The 16,963-nt window shown below is 34.9% G+C and overlaps 3 protein-coding genes across 4 annotated transcripts in view; 1 reads left to right on the forward strand and 2 right to left on the reverse strand.

Moving 5' to 3' along the window:
* LOC102505575 (olfactory receptor 11G2) overlaps positions 1-16,963 on the forward strand; it is a 442,453-nt gene that overhangs the window by 73,937 nt on the left and 351,553 nt on the right. The gene's annotated exons all lie outside the window — the stretch shown is intronic.
* Positions 1,462-2,644, reverse strand: LOC102512836 (olfactory receptor 4F21-like). The gene has a single exon (XM_032481600.1). It carries the CDS (start codon positions 2,492-2,494, stop codon positions 1,556-1,558), a length of 939 nt encoding a protein of 312 aa, XP_032337491.1. The 5' UTR covers positions 2,495-2,644; the 3' UTR covers positions 1,462-1,555.
* LOC102513073 (olfactory receptor 4F15-like) lies at positions 12,309-13,300 on the reverse strand. Its single transcript, XM_014567467.2, is given in 2 exon segments — positions 12,309-13,090; positions 13,093-13,300. Coding segments are annotated over 2 exon segments (981 nt in total). The 5' UTR covers positions 13,292-13,300.

The following is a 16,963-nucleotide window of genomic DNA, read 5'->3' on the forward strand; positions in this document are numbered from 1 at the left end:
TAGAAGTATCTCATTGTTAATACTACAGTTTGATTAGTTCTGCTAATATATTTCACTTATATCATTCCACCTACCTCCTTCATAACTGTGAGACTACAGCAATTTTCAGGGCAAAGAAGAGTGCAGATTTTTCTTTTATTTGCACTTTCCCTTGAAGCATAAAATTTCCAATAGAATAAAATCTATGTAAATTTTCCTACTTAGTAAATCATTTGGTTAATTAAGAGCCATTTATGAAAATGACCAGAGGCAGGTGAAGCAATCTGGAAATAGCCAGCCTGAACTTTGGGTACCGAGACTAACTCTTATAGTCTCACAAGCTTTCCCTTGAGGAAATACACAACCTTTTTTTTTTTTTTTTTTTTTTTTTAATTTAAAAGTTATTGTCCCAGTTTCTTGGCTCTGTTAGGTATTTTTACTCCATCACTGAATCTGAAGGTAAAATTTTAAAGAATCATAGTAAAACAAAAAAGATAAAGTTGTGAAATTAAAATCTAGATTTGTTAACAAGACAATAATAATGCTTTAGATTTTATAAAAAAGAAGATAGCTTAGAATTTGTTGAGAAAATATAGGAAAAATACTTTGACCGATAATAAGAAAGTCTCACTTCTTGTCATTTATCATTTTATTGAGCAGCTTTAATTACCATGCAGTGGTTAAAATTGAGCTGAGTTACCACAATTGATGCCCCTTAAATCAGTCATAGAAAAGCAGACAAGTGATTTTTCCAGTATGTTCCTTGATCACCAGACTTTAACTGAAGGATGTCAATCATCTTCTTTGTCCTAAGCAGCCTAGCTTAAGAACGATCATGTTAAATAAGCTGAGATCTGAGTGGGGTACCCTCCTCTAGGAAATAAGTCCCTTAAATACTTTTGGAATTGTAGATACCTTTGTAAAGTGAATCAAGAAATGCTTTGAATAAACTGTTGAAAAAATGGATTATAGGCAAATTTTGCATAATGTAAAGATCAGAGTCTATTTCTAAAATAACAGTGTACAAAATACATTAATAATCAAAGCCTGACAACAGTTCTTAAGAGTTTTAACACAGTGTCACAGTGTTTATCTTCCTCTTTATCTAAGTAAAAGTACAATTAGCATGAGAATTGCTTCCTCCTTAATTTTAATGTCTGCTAGTTTACATAAACCCATGTTTTATCCATTGGATCCACATAATTTCCATAAGAAATATTAATTGATATCCAATAATGCTTATTATAAATATGAAGATACTGATACATTATATATATGTACATGTATATATTTACATGTAGATATAAAATAGCTACATTAAAATTGAATGTAGCCATTGGTGGTACAGTTTGGGTTTGTAGCTTAGTCAGAAATATATTAGCACTTTATTTTTTATGATTAACAAAATTGCTACAACTCTATGTAAATGAAATTCTTTGTTTCAATACTTTCTTTTCTGTAGACTTCCAGTTTTTGAAGGCGATAAGGAAAATGTACACATTCTATAATGTTCATGGTGATAACAAGGGTCTTCATGGTCCATGACATTCATCTGTGCTCTCATCAATGCAGTCTGTTATATCATCTCTCTAGAACTTACACCCTGTCTACTTAGCCTTCTCATTGCCGCCTTCATCTCTCTGTTCCTTAAAGTATAGATGGCAGGATTTAAGACAGGAGTGACAACAAAGTCCACAATGGCAAAAAATGTATCTAGTGACTTAGTAGGGAAAGGCCACACATAGAGAAACATGCATGGAAGGAAAAACAAAAACACTACAGTGATGTGAGCTGATAGAGTGAAGAATGCTTTGGATAAATCCTTTGAAGAATGTTGTCGGACGGTGACCAGAATAAAGATATATGATGCAATTAAGAGAAAGAAGGTGCCCATAGATATGAAGCCACTGTTGGCAGTGACCACAAATTCTAGTCTGTAAGTATCTATGCATGCAAGTTTAATAACCCTTGGAAAATCACAGTAAAAGCTCCCCACATTATTGGGCCCACAGAAAGGTAAATTTATGACAAAAACAAACTGAGACACAGCATGAATCGGTCCAATGGTCCAAGCAGCCACTACCAAAAGCATGCACTTTTTGGGGTTAATAATAGTTAGATAATGGAGAGGCTTGCAGATTGCTGTGTACCTGTCATATGCCATGGCTATGAGCAGCACCATCTCAACTCCTCCTGTGACATGGATGAAGAACATTTGTATCATGCAGTTGTGCAAGGAAATGATTTTACAATCACTGAAAAGATCAGAGATAATCCTAGGAACTGTGGTAGATGAAAGGCCCAGGTCAACTAATGATAGATTGGCCAGCAGAGTATACATGGGGGAGTGTAAGTGAGAGTCAAAAATCACTGTAAATACAATGAAGAGGTTTCCCAGGATAATTACCACATAGAATATAGAGAAGAAGAGAAGAAGTACAAGCTGCATTCCCCAGGATTGTGCAAGTCCCAGTAACACAAATTCAGTTACCACAGAACCATTTACTTGGTCCATTGAATCATAAAGAAGTGAAGACTCAGAAGTGACCTGAAACGAAAGAAGGAATCAACTTAGAGGTACTGAGCACATGGTGTTAAATGTTGATAATTAAAAATTGGTCCTTTTATTTAATTGACAGTGGACAATTTACAAAGTAATAGGAACCCAGGTATAAAAAATTTAATCCAGCAAAGCTGCGCTTAGCAGCAATCTATTGCTTTAAATGCTCCCATTTATTCAAATACATGAAGTAATTGGGCAACATATGGTATTAGGAAAGAATGCACAACATGAACTTGAGGAATTTGGGTGAAAGAGAATAATAAAAATTAAAAACATAAATAAATAAATGTTGAATCCCAGAAAGTTAGAAGAGTGTATAAGAGCATATAAAAATGTTTAAAAAATAAAAAATGGATAATCTTTAAAAAATATAATCAAGAATAATAAAATTAGTTAGAAATGAGTATAGAAATGCATAATAACAGTCACTATATGTTTCCTACCTGTGCTTAAACACAACCTGCCCCATTAAATTTAAAAGCTTTTGTACAGCAGAGGACCATAAACAAAACAAAAAGACAGCCTGTGGGCTGGGAGAAAATACTTGCAAATGACATGACTGACAAAGGCTTAATTTCCACAATGTACAAACAGCTCATACAACTCAATAACAAAAAACTGAACAACCCAACAAAGAAATTGGCAGATGACCTAAATAGACATTTCTCCAGTGAAGACATACAGATGGCCAATAAGCACATGAAAAGATGCTCAGTATCACCAATTATCAGAGAAATGCAAACCAAAATGACAATGAGGTATCACCTCACACTGGTAAGAATGTCCATCATTAAAAAGTCCACAAACAAATGCTGGAGAGGGTGTGGAGAACCCTCTTGTACTGTTGGTGGGAATGTAATTGAGTGTAGCCACTATGGAGATCAGTGTGGCTATTCCTTAAACAACTGGAAATAGATTTACTATATTATTCAGCAATCCCATTCCTGGGCATATATTTGGAGAAAACTGTAATTCAGAAGGATACATACACCCCAGTGTTCATAGCAGTATTATTTACAATAGCCAAGATGTGTTAGAAACCTAAATGTCCATCGACAGATGCTTGGATAAAGAGTATATATGGAATGGAATACTGCTTAGCCATAAAAAAGAATGAAATAATGCCATTTGCAGCAACGTGGATAGACCTAGAATTTATCATACTAAGTAAAGTAAGCCAGAGAAAGACAAATGTCGTATGATATCACTTATACGTGGAATATAAAAAAATGACACAAATGAACTTATTTACAAAAGAGAAAAAGACTCACAGACACTGAAAACAACCTACAGTTCCCAAAGACAAAAGAGGGAAATATTCAGAGTTTGTGATTAGCAGGTATAAACTACTATATATAAAATAGACAAATAACAAGGTCCTACCGTATAGCGCATGGAGCTATATTCAGCATCTAATAATAACTTATAATGAAAAAGACTGTGAAAAAGAATATATATATGTATAACTGAATCACTCTGCTGTACACCAGAAACTAACACAACAGTGTAAATCAACTATACTTCAATTTGAAAAACTACCTTAAACCACCACATGAATCATATACTTGAATTTGAAATGTAGAGAGGTGAAAGATTGATATCTTCAAAATATAAAAAAGAGTTTAAACCATTTAATAAAACCTCTGAGACCTAACAAATGGACTAATGATAAGAAGAGAGAATTCAGAAATGTAAACTATATAGGTATACATTTGTGTGTGTGTGTATATATATATATCTTTAGAAATCACATAAGATAAAGTATAATACTATTGTTTTCCTATTATATTAGAAAGAAAGTTTTACAATTATTACCAAAACTGACAAAGGCTCTGTCAAATAGTGACCTTTATATGGTGCCAGAGGAAATATAGACTGATTCAAACATTAAAGAAAATATTTTGAAATCATGAATCAAGAATCTTGAATCCATATCATTTGTTGCAATAATACTCCTTTTGGAATTCTATTTGTACAGAAAAATTTTTTCGCACAAACTGTTTATCACACTTTACAGTTGGTAAAACTTTGAACAATTTAAATGCCAATCATTAAGTTTAAGTCTTTTTTAATGTATGTACATGATGGAAAGTAATATAGTTATTAAAATGAATGTTAATGAAAGTTTATAATAGCATTAGGAAGATTTTTCTTTATAGTGTTAAGTGTAATAAAAGTAAATGAATAGCTTAGGACGAAATTTTAAAAACAGTAGTTGATTTAGGTTTTCTTTAGAGCTTTAAAAATCCTTTAGATTTTGAAGTATTTTTCAGTATGCATGTTATACTGATTGATTTTTTTGATAAAAATGTAAAGAGCATGAAGAGTTAAAGGAAAGATTTATTGAGACTATCTGAAAACAAAGATTGACTTATAATTATCAGAAGACAAACTAAGTGAGGAAGTAAAGGACTCTAATATTTGTTTCATCCAATCAGCCCTTTTTTAAAACTGTCGGAAACTGATTCATAAATGCTATTATTAAGGGGGGTGGGATATAGCTAAATAAGCAAAGGGTCCTGATTAAACTTCTTGGAGTTTGTATCAAACTATCGTGAAGTTGAAACCTCTTGAGTTATTCCATTCAAGTAGTTGACAAAGCATCTCCTCTGTTTCACTTTGCCAGGGTTGGCTATTTGAAATGAATTCAGGTAATCATGAAATAACTATAAGGAAAATAGATGTTCTTGTGGTTTCATCCCATTCTGAGTGAGCAAGATTAGTATTATTGCAATGGGAAATATTAAAAGAGATAAAGTAAATGGTCAAAAATAGAGTCAATTAAGTACAGTGGGATAGAAGAGATAATATTTGGGAAGAATATAGGAGATGGAACCAAGTGGGTTTGATTCCTTTCCTATTTCCACAATTACTATTGTTTTGTTGCTTCTTGATAAATTTTTACATCATCTTCTACCTTCTTTCACCTAGGTGTTCTCCTAAATACTCTTCCCAGCATTTTCTCTGAAAACTATGTTTAATCATTTCAATTTATTCATACTACTACCATTGGCCTTCTCATCCATATTTAAGTCAGTTAGGGCACAGGGCATAATACAAAGGATTTTGGGAGGGGAGTTGAAATTGTGGTGCATTATAGAGTTGAGAAGGTCATCCCTGGAAGATTTCATGGTGATACCCTCTACTCTGCTTAGCAGAAGGTGTTTGATGACTTCCTGATTTCACCATCCAATTCAGTGTTTTTGGAGAAATGAAGTTGAATCTGGAGCATCATGTTGACTGCTTAAGATCCAATTTTTATTCTGTAAAACTAAAATGAAATATACAAACCCAATTCTTCAGGACTGTCATCATGCAATTGGGTGTTTCATCTTATAAAAACAAATAAAATCTCTAAATTAATTTGTCAGATTTGGAAATTTCCATTACTATTAGGTTAGTACTGCTGAAGTGGCGTTTGTCTTGGAGTGCAAGTGATAATTAAGATTTTTAAACAGGAAACTCCCACATTATATAAGCCTGTCAGCCTAAAGACTAAAATCTTCCCTTTATAAAATATGATTTAATTTATTTATAACTTTTAGTCATTCTAAAATGGGATAATCACAATACAAATATTGGAACACGAGCAGAGTTAAGGTGGTGGAATCAGAGTCAGTAGCATGTTTAAGGGCAGGAAAGAAGACCCAAAGAAAGAGAAAGAGTGAAGATGGATTAGAAAGAGAGTAGGAGAATAAAAGTAGGGCAGGGAAGGGAATAAGAAGAATCCTAAAGGACAAATAAGGAGGATAAAACGATGGTTAAAAGAGGCATTGGTGGAACATTGCACATCTTTGCTTAGGTTGCCTGTCATGGTTTTAATCAACACATATCAACACATTTTTAAGAGTGTTAATAATGTATTAATATATTATTAACCCAAGAACTTTATTTGGGTTCTCATTTACTGTTTTAGTATATTTTGACTGGAAGGATGGAAAGTAATAGTAAAACTGTAGGGAAAATGGTCACTGATACAAAGAAAAGTTAAGACCTTAAACATATGAGCAATGGCTGTGGCAATGGGGTTTGGTAGAATGGAGTGGGTAGTTGGGCATGGTGGTTCAGCTGACAGGTGAGCCACTTCTGAGATATTAGGATGTAACTGATCAGCCTCCAGTCAGTATTTCACTTTCCCTAGTTCTAATATTCATAGCTTTTTGTAAGTGTTAAATTTAAAGTTCATTATGTAGGGACACTACTTTGTCCAACACTGTATCACTTGACTGAAGCAGACTGACACATAGAGAAAGCTCCAGGAATATTTTAAGAATCAATTGTCTGGAAATAGGTACTAAATTGTTCATATAAGAAACAAAATAATAGTCCTCACATATATAGAGAGAAATTGAATTTAATAATAGCTTCTCTACAAGCTTGTACTTCCTGGTGATAACCCAGTCATATATAGAATAACATGGGTATTTAGGTAAGTGAAGAAGGTCCCACTCTTCCTGGTATAAATATCGGAATTAGTATGTATCATTGTTGGAGAAGTCTTGATGACCTAGAGAGCTTGTTTGGAGAAAAAGGACACACACTTGGTTTCTCCGCCTTCTTAGGAAACACTGGTGACTGTGTGATGTTCCCAGGAGTTCTTCAGAAGCCAAGTCCCCATAGAATTTACTGTCTCTGCTGTTGGAAATTTAAAATTTATCGATTATTTAGGGCCTGGAGAGATACATCTTTAAACAGAAAATGTAGATATATATTAAACAGAAAAGATTATTGGAATTACAGGTTTGTGTAGAGTGGGGAAGAACTTTGAGATTGTCTTGTCCAGTTACTTCATTCTCCAGTGAGATTAAATGGATAGCGAGTGTATTCACAGCAGTGCATTCATAGAGCCAGCACTGGAAGTCAGACTAACTTCCAGTCCAGTAGTCTTCCTCAGTCATCCTCTATACCTGCTTAATAGAAAAACTCATTAAAAAGCTATAATTATTTATATTTGATAGGATCACTCTAACCTAATTAGAAGAGCCCTATTCACCCCTGAGTTCTCTTTTCATTTAAAATAAAATCGGCCTTCCTTTTCTAAAAGACTATTTCCTTTTTCATTGGATATTACTCCTCATGATCGCCTTTCCTATTTCTTCAAACAACCTGGCCAGTCCTTGAACAGATCTGTTTCAGAATTTATAGCCCCTAGCACAAGGACAGGGTTTTTTTTTTTTTTTAAATCTGAGCATAGCCTCTCAACCTAGGCATTGGCTGGAGCCTTCAAATGCAGGGAAAGTAACAGCAAAGTAGAGGGAAACACACTAGAATCCTGGAGGTTGATGACTGAGATTTCCTTCTGTTTTAAAATAGAATTTGGTCCTCAAATAGGGTGGGCATAGGTGAGGCCAGCTCTCTGTTTTACACAAGGGAAAATGAAGTTTAAAAGGAGTTGGAAAACACAAAATCAGAAACATGTGAATCCTAAAAATATCTTCTTAAGGAGATAAATTTAAAATATCAAAGAGTATATGTGTGTGCATGAAATTAATTTTATCAGACAATGCAATTCTGTGATTAAAATTTGATAATGGGAGAGAGTTGGTATAAAATAAAAGGACAAAATTATTTCAGAAAGGAGAAAATTTCTGACACAGTATTTTTACAGAGGAGCAGAAATTGAAGGAGGATTGAGAGGGCTAGGGAGAGGGAAGCAGCCACTGCTGGGGCAGTTTTGTAACTTAAAAGTGTCTTTCCTACCTGCCTGTTCAGTCACAGGATGTACCTTTTTAGGAGAAGAGAAATTCAGAGAGCTTACTCTTCATTGTAGTAATCACTCCTAACCCGCCCCTGCGCCAAAGACAAAGCTATATATAAGATTCTTCATAATGGGGAAGTACCTAATTAGCGGCACAAGAGAGTGACCCACTGCTGCTGCAGAGACGGCCAATACCCAGTCCATTATTAGTTTCTCTTGGGGACTAAATCTTCGAGTCACATTGGTTTCCCCAAGAGAGAAGTATTGAAAGAATTGCCTGGTGTTGAAACAGAGGGAAAGAGGGAAGGTTTTGAGGTATTAATGTTGGTTTATATTAAAAAAAAAAACCCTATTTAGGGTGGATGATCTTAGGGTATGAATTGCTTAGAATGACTGAGAAGGTGTGAAAATATATGTCCTGAGTGGACAGGATATTCATAGTACCAAGAATGAAACTTGAAGAAATAAATCTAAACTCTTGATATGCAAAGATAATTCTTATAATTGATAACAGGAGAATAAATTAATCATTTCCCTGTTTTTAATTATAGCAGATGTTTACCTGCAACTGTCTATCTGTGCTCCTAAACTTTGAAATGTTGGGGATGAAGGTCTTGAACGTTTTTGAACTTATCCTTCCTGAGTTGATTGGTTACAAGTCAATTTTGTACTTTATTGGGTCAGTTTCTTAGGAGGTCACAGGAAAACAGATACAAACATAAAAGAGAAAAAATGTAGGGAGTTATTTTGAGTTGTCTGTAATAGAAGCATGTTTACCTGAGAGGGAGATAATCATTCAAAGGACCAGAAACAAGTCATGAATACAAGCCTATTGGATCTCTCTGAAGAAGCTTGGCTTTATCTTTGATGTGTACATGCAAAAAATCTGATCTCCAGGTAATCATGGAGGCCTCAGTGTGTCAAGGCTCTGTTTGTTTAGAGTTATATTTGTTCTAGAAATGTGTTTCTTTTTCTCCTGTTCAGAAACAAGGGAAAACCACGTTCTATAGAATAGCAGCAGAATGATGGCTGGTCTTAAATTAATTTTTTTAAATAGTGACATTCCGGATTGGTGGAAAATTTCTCCTGTGTCCCTTTTCCTGTCCCTCCCCAGAAGGCCCTTCTGCAACGCTGAGCAGTACAGAGCCCCATCATTCTGCCATGCTAATGTGTTCCTGTCCTGATGTGCCTTACTCTAAGTGGGAGAGGTACTAAGCAAAACAGCATGTTAAGATGAATGGAGGAGAATGTAAGCAGAAATAAAGTCCTAGGAAGTGGGCCAGCTAGGCACAGAGCATCTCCTGGAGCTATTTAAGGACTGTCTTCTGGGGCACGGATGAGGGTTTTACTTGGCAGTGAAGAAGGGTCCTATGCCAGAGGAGGAGGACTTGTTAATGCAGAGTCTGTGAGACCTAGGAGTATCAGAGAGGTCTGAGACCAGTGATTTACAGGCTGCCTCAGCTCAGATTAGCTCAAGATTTGAACTAGACAAGCCTGCAAAAGAACTGATCAGTAGATTTCACAATACATTTCAATTTTACTTGAGGAGATAGAGGCAGAGAACATTAAGAAGAGAAAAGGAGAAAGAAAAGGGGAGGAAGTTCTTTAATCCTATGGTTTTTGATTAAATGTAAAAAGAAAACCCAAACACTAAGCCACAAATTATTCTCATTGCTAGCTTATTATTCTCTGTTGGGTTTATTCACTCATTTAATGATAAATGTTTATTGAACCTTTTCTATACTGTTACTGGTGTTACAGCAGTAAACATGATGGGCACAGGCCCTTTTTTATGGAATTTAATATGTAATGAAGAAGAAATACATTATATAAGAAATTATGAGTGTAATTCATGTTACAAAAGTCGTAATAGGGAGTGCTATAATAATACACAATGAAAGGAGAACTCCTGGACCCAGATTTGAGGAATTTTTCCCTGGCAAAATGATGTTGAAACTGAGATTTGAAGAATGAGTAGATGTTAATAAGTGACGCATGAAGGACAAGTGCTTCAGACACAGTGATTAGCCAATGCAGTCTCAGAGGTGAGAGAGTTTGAAGTTTTCAGGCAAGTAAAAAACCCATCACATGGCTCTGGAATTGCAGGGAGAGAGCATGTTGTTCTCTGAGGCTGGAGAAGGGGCTGGAGACCAGGTCTCAGATGGCCTGATAAACTTCGAAACAGAATTAGTGTTTTAATTCAAGGGCAGTGGCAAGTATGTGAAGGGTCTTAAGCATTAATCACATATTTAGATTTGTATTTTTAAAAAATCTCTCTTACTAAGATGAATATATTGGGAATTAAGGAAAATAAGATTTGAAGTTTGGAGAACAGATAGCTAACTTAATATTCTATTCCAAAAATGACATGAGAAGCCTCCAACAAGAATGGTGATATTGTAGAAGAAAATAAGGACACATATTTAAGAGGTGTTTATAAGGTGGAATTAATAGGATTTGCTGATTTACTGAATATTGCAGATCAGAGGGAGGGAGGCGTCTGTTATTACTCCTGATTTTGTGTTGAGCAACTGGGTAAACATTGGTGCCATTTATTGTGACTGGGGACCTTGAAAGAAAAGTAGGTTTGAGGAGGAGACAATTAGTTTAGTTTTAGACTTGTTGAGTGGAAGTTGCCTATAAAGCATCCAAGTAAGTAGGCAATTAGATTTGTAGACTAGAAACTCAAGAAATAGTACCCTAGCTTTGATAGAACTTAGCTAAAATCTAGACAGAGTAATTAAAGCCATGGGAATGGATGCCACCTAGGGACAGAATATAAAGTGAGAACAGGCCAAAGGTGCAGTTCTGAGGAATATTTATTTGTTGGTTGAGCAGATGAGGGAAATTCAACTGATACTGGGAAAGAATTATCCAAGAGGTAGGAGGAAGACCAGGAGATGGTAGTGCTTCAGAAGCCCAGCAGAGTATTTGAAGGAGGGAGCTGTCAGCAATAATTTAGTAAAAAAGAAATTACTGTTCAGATGAGTAACAAAGCATTAAAAAGAAGTATTAATGACTTATTTATATAGAGGAGGCCAGAGATGTTATTGCAAAGATTTCTGGAGAAATACAAGACAAAAAACTCCACATTAGTTTCTTTTAATTGAGGAGATTTTATTTACAGAGTAGTAGAAACAAATATATGAAAAAGTTACGTGTAACTTCAATAAAGCCTTTATTTCAAATGTAGAAATCTTTAATTAAATTGAATATGCCTCACCATTTTTGGTTTTACTCTTATCCAAGGCTATCAAATGCAGATAGTAAATCTACAGGAGGATTTTTTTTTGACAGACTAAGAAGCCATGTTCAAACACACATCCTAGGATGATTATTCTCTTGTGAAACAGCTATTATTTCTATGCCTTTTTAAAGAATAAACTGGGATGATTGAATATTAGAAGGCATTTATTTTCAAAACAACAGTGAAGAAGAAAAAAGTGCAAAAATCTCTGGTCTATATTTATCTAAAGAATTGTTTCTGTTATAGGAATTCTCTACCTGAAGTCACTCAAATTTAAATACAAAACTGAAATAGCACCCAAAACTGAAAAAGCTCAGGGTATAGTCAGGTTTGAGTTCATGGTTTAACATAAGTAATACATAATTGATTTTATTCTTATTCTAAGTTAAACTAAAATTAAAATAGAAATTTAAAAAATATACTTTATTTGTGATTTACCCAAACTCACATTTTATCTATTGAGTCCACAAGCTTACAGTGATACATATTTACCCATTTTTGAGGTATTTATTTATAATTGAGAGTAATTATAATTAACAAGTCCCAAAAATTGTCACCCAGAAAGTGATATTTGAATGTTAAGTTTACATCTGGAAATCATCTCACTTTTCTCATCTCTCTTCCCCATAAAAGTAGATGAAGTCAATTTATTCTCTGTGATCGGCAAAATAAAGTCACCTCTGATTTGACAGTCAATTTCTGCAGGTGTACCTTTGTTGAACTCTCCAAGTAGTAATTCTTACCATCGTAATGGTGAGTCACGTGACTCTCAGTGTTTTTGGAGAGCCTGAAGCATTTGTACTCTAGATCTGCGCTATTCATTATGAAATCCCACCAGAACCTACAATCCGTTTGCCCAGTCTTCTCATGGCAACTCTCATGTCTTTGTTTCTTAATGTATAGATAGCAGGATTTAAGACAGGGGTGATGGCAAAGACAACAATAAACAAATACTTATCCAGTGCTGTTGTAGAGAAATGCCACACATAGAGAAACATGCATGGCATAAAAAATAAAATTACTACAGTGATATGAGCTGACAGTGTGACAAACGCTTTGGATAAATCTCCTGAAGAACGTTTCCAGACAGTGACCAAAATGAAAATGTAGGATATAATTAAAGAGAAGAAGGTAGCCATGGATATAAACCCACTGTTAGCGATGATTACGAATTCCAGCTTATAAGTGTCTATACAAGCAAGTTTCATGACCTGAGGTAAATCACAATAAAAACTATCTACTTTATTAGGGCCACAAAAAGGCAAGTTTATGACAAAAACAAACTGAGATATAGCATGGATTATCCCAACTATCCAGGAAGCCACTACAAAGGAAACACACATTTTGGGGCTCATAATTGTCAGGTAGTGGAGAGGCTTACAGATTGCAGTATACCTGTCATATGCCATGGCTATAAGCAGCACCATCTCACCTCCACCCATGACATGAATAAAAAATATCTGTGTCTTGCATTTTGGAAAGGAAATGATGTTGCAGTCCGTGAAAAGATCAGAGATCATTTTGGGTACTGTGGTAGAGGAAAGACCTAGATCAAGAATAGAGAGGTTGGCCAATAGGAAGTACATGGGGGAGTGTAAATAGAGTCAATAATTACTGTGAACACAACGAAGAGGTTTCCCAGGGTAATTCCCATGTAGAACACAAAGAAGAACCAAAAGAGTAAAAGATGCATCTCCCATGAATTTGAAAGTCCAGTTAATACGAATTCAGATACCACAGAGTCATTTACTCCATCCATTGATTCAGTCAGTAGAAAAGTTAAAATACTCTGAGGGTAGAACATAATAAAGAATTGAGAAATATGGGTATCATTTCAAACATTAATATCTTGTTTGCCCATCAATGATTCTGTGGGAAATATGTTACAAGTACCAATATGTTGAAGTTAGAAAACATATAGTGAGGGCAACTGAAAAGAAGATAAATGAATAGGAGAAATGAGACAATCAAAAGGTAGACCAGAGAGACAAGAAAAGAAATCTTGGTGATATAACAGGTAAGGTGGAGGAATTAGGTGCAGAGTAACATTTTCCTAGCTGAGAGCTTCTTTACCAAGCTTATTGTGCAATAATAATACTGGCTTCTTTAGTCTTGTTTGTATATATTTACCGTAACACCTTTCATGTCATAAATAATCAGCCATATTTGGAGTGTTCAAACTATTAATCACATTAGTTCACACACTTTAGGAGAATGCACTCTGATTATTCTTTCACTTTACACTTGGGAAATCTTATGCATGAATCACACATAGAATAATGACCAACCAATGAGGGAACAAATGTGGAACTGAAGAGGGATGGTAGCATACGTTGAAAAGCCTTACTTCTCTGATAATCCAATATTTATGATTGCAGCCAATCACTTGGAGAATTAAGATACACTTTAAATCAAGGGGGAACTCCAAACTCCAAAGATGGAGTGTCAGAAGACTCAAAAAGAGGACTTTTCACTACTTTAGAATTGAGAAAGATTTTGAGAGCTCTGTTCTAGGAGTAATGACTGGCAATTCAAACATGAAACAGAAATACTGGTGTTCTTCACTGAAATAAAATATTTAGTCATGATGCACTAAAAGCATGTAAAAACTACAAGCCATGAAGGTCATGACAGCTTGCCCTCAAATATTTGAAGCTTAGTTCTGCAAAAATGCTATTTAAAGGCGACTAAAATTGCTACCAACAATTTAAGAGAGAATATCTGTCATTATTACTACAAATAAGTAGAAATTTTGAGGATGTTTATCTATAACATATATTTGAATCTATTCATTATCTAATCTAAAGTGAAAAGATAGAAGTACATTTAAAAGAGATGTGAGAAGATATGCAGAAAGGGGCTATTGGTAAGATTGATACCAAAATGAATGTGGCCCTTATAAATGATGCAAATTTGGATTTGTTGACATGTCTGCTAAATTATTAAGCGGCAAAAATTGGTTACAAATAGGTGTCTTACGTGATATGCTCTTGATATGTAAACATTACAAAACATGTAAGTATATATGTTAATATCTCAAGAAGATCACTTTAGATAATGACACTTAAGGTAATTTTAATATTAAAAAGCTTGAACATCTGTATTTTATATTTTGCTTTGTTGGCCATGTGTTTGTTATAAAAAATTATGAAAATGAAATGAAAGGAAAGCAACAGGAGAGAAAGAAGGGCAAGAAAAGGAAAAAGAAGAACGCTGATAATTAAGGAGTGAGTGAAGTATGCATATATGTGATAGAGGTAGAATATTGTTATTCTTTCTGGCACAAGTTTCATAGTTTTATTAGCCCTTGTTAAACCACCATTTCTTAGACAGTGGATGACAATTACTGGGTGTACTATGAAGGAAACTTGGGTGTTTTATGCCAAATTTGAACCAGATATGTACATGCTTCCTTGTTTAGAGAAAAATTAATATTTGCGAAATTTTTATAGAATCCTGGTGTGTCTTATTTGGAACAGACATACACTGAAAACAGTAGGAAAGCACTAATATAAGTGACCCCTTTAATGTGCCAACTGAATTTTATTATTTCTAATATTCCCTTATATTTTCTAAAACAGATAAGACTGACTGAAGAAATATGTCTAAAGAGAAAAGCTAAAAACGTGAGGTAAAATCAGGCTTACTCATAACTGTGCATGTTGTGCCGATTAACCTGTTTAAAGAGGATTCCATCTTCTGTTCAAGGCTTATCAGGAATTGGTTCTAACATTTAGTTAGTTAATCCTGAAATATTGAGTTCATGCTTAGAGTATGAGGGAAGAGCATATTGAAACCAGTTAAAAATGGTTAGTTCTTTTGTTTTCTTAGAAAATATTAAAGAATCAGAAATTCTCCAGAGGCAGAGTCTCATGAGTTGGTTGCTATCCCCACTGGATATTTTGGCTTTAACATTCAGAACATGGGAAACTCTTCAAGTAGGTAATGCATAAAATCAGAAAGAATGTAGGTCTTCTGTAGTGATTGAAAATTCCCCCTCCTCTAAGGACCAAGAGGAATTATAACCACCCTAAGACTGAAAACCCAAAGGAGCAAAGCTGTTCAAAACTCATTTTGCCAATGTCCTGTTAACTGATGTACTATATTCACTAATTTTTTAAAATCTCTACTTTTAACCACCTTAGCTCACTTGTTATAGAGGTCCTTTTCAGAATCAGTGGACACCATGTTCATTTTTATTATTCTCCCTTTAATTCTGGACCCAGTCATTGGTTCATATCATCAAATGCTTTATTAAATATCCCAAGAGGAGAGAACTGATTGCCCCCAGCATTCTATACATGAGGGCAGAGAATCACTTCCATTGGTGTAATCTGTTAGGAGAATGGGTGGGAATGGAATGGGCAAGACACAGACATATTTGGTCCCCACAACAGGAAATATGAAGTGTCATGTAAGGTAATGAAGAAAGTTGTGAGACAGACAAGATCCTTGAGATACTAACTTACCAAAGAGAGACATTATAAATGTCAGTGCTTTCAGGAGTATCTCCATCTTCAGGCATAATATACTTTGGTAATTAAAACAGCAAGAATGGTACCCAAAGGACTGGAATAACTGGAGACAGAGGGAAATAAAGACAAAGTGGAAGAGAAATATAAGGAGAGAGAGATGCCTGGGATAATTGCTCAACATAAGGGGCATTTTTATGACCTACCTCTTCTCTTCTAGGTTGTGCAGCAGCATTTGTAGAAACTTAATGATTTTGATTTCTTCTTTATAGTGTAATCATGTCCAGGACAAAAATATGTAAGTTCCTTCCCGGTGAGAATACAGTTAATTAAGAGCACTAGGTATTGGTGACCCATTGGTACTTCTGAGATCCCTGGTTTTTATTAATTTCTCCTGGGTACCAGGTTCTACAAGTCATGCTAATTTTCCCAAGAGAAAGAATATCAGAAGAGTTACTTGGTGATGAGAAATTGGAAAAGAAAGAAGATGTATAATATCGCCTGTATATTGGGAGAGATAATGTGCTGGGTGGGTGAGAAATAAGCACCATTTAAAGGAGAAAATGTAGAACCACGAGCTGATTATAGAGTTTCTGAGGTGGGGAAGGGTGAGAAGTCACTCACAGTTCTTGCTGATGCTCTCATTCATGGAGTGGGAGAGAATGAGCCCCATGTATCAATATTTTTTCCCAGAAACAAGCAAGAGGCTTTATGAAGGGGGTTATTCCCATAAACATTCTTGATTCATTCCCATTCAACAATTTTTACCTATTAATTGACATATAGACAGCCAACAGACACGTGAAAAGTTGGTCAACATCACTAATCATCAGGGAAATGCAAATCAAAACAACAAAGATATCACCTCATGCCTGTCAGAATGGTTATCATCAAAAAGACATGAAATACAAGCTCTGTCATTGATGTGGGGAAAAGTGAACCCATCTGCAGTGCTTGTGGGAATTTAAATTGGTACAGCCCTTATGAAAAACATCATGGAATTT

The sequence above is a fragment of the Camelus ferus genome, chromosome 6 (assembly GCF_009834535.1).
Source record: "Camelus ferus isolate YT-003-E chromosome 6, BCGSAC_Cfer_1.0, whole genome shotgun sequence".
Classification (NCBI taxonomy): domain Eukaryota; kingdom Metazoa; phylum Chordata; class Mammalia; order Artiodactyla; family Camelidae; genus Camelus; species Camelus ferus.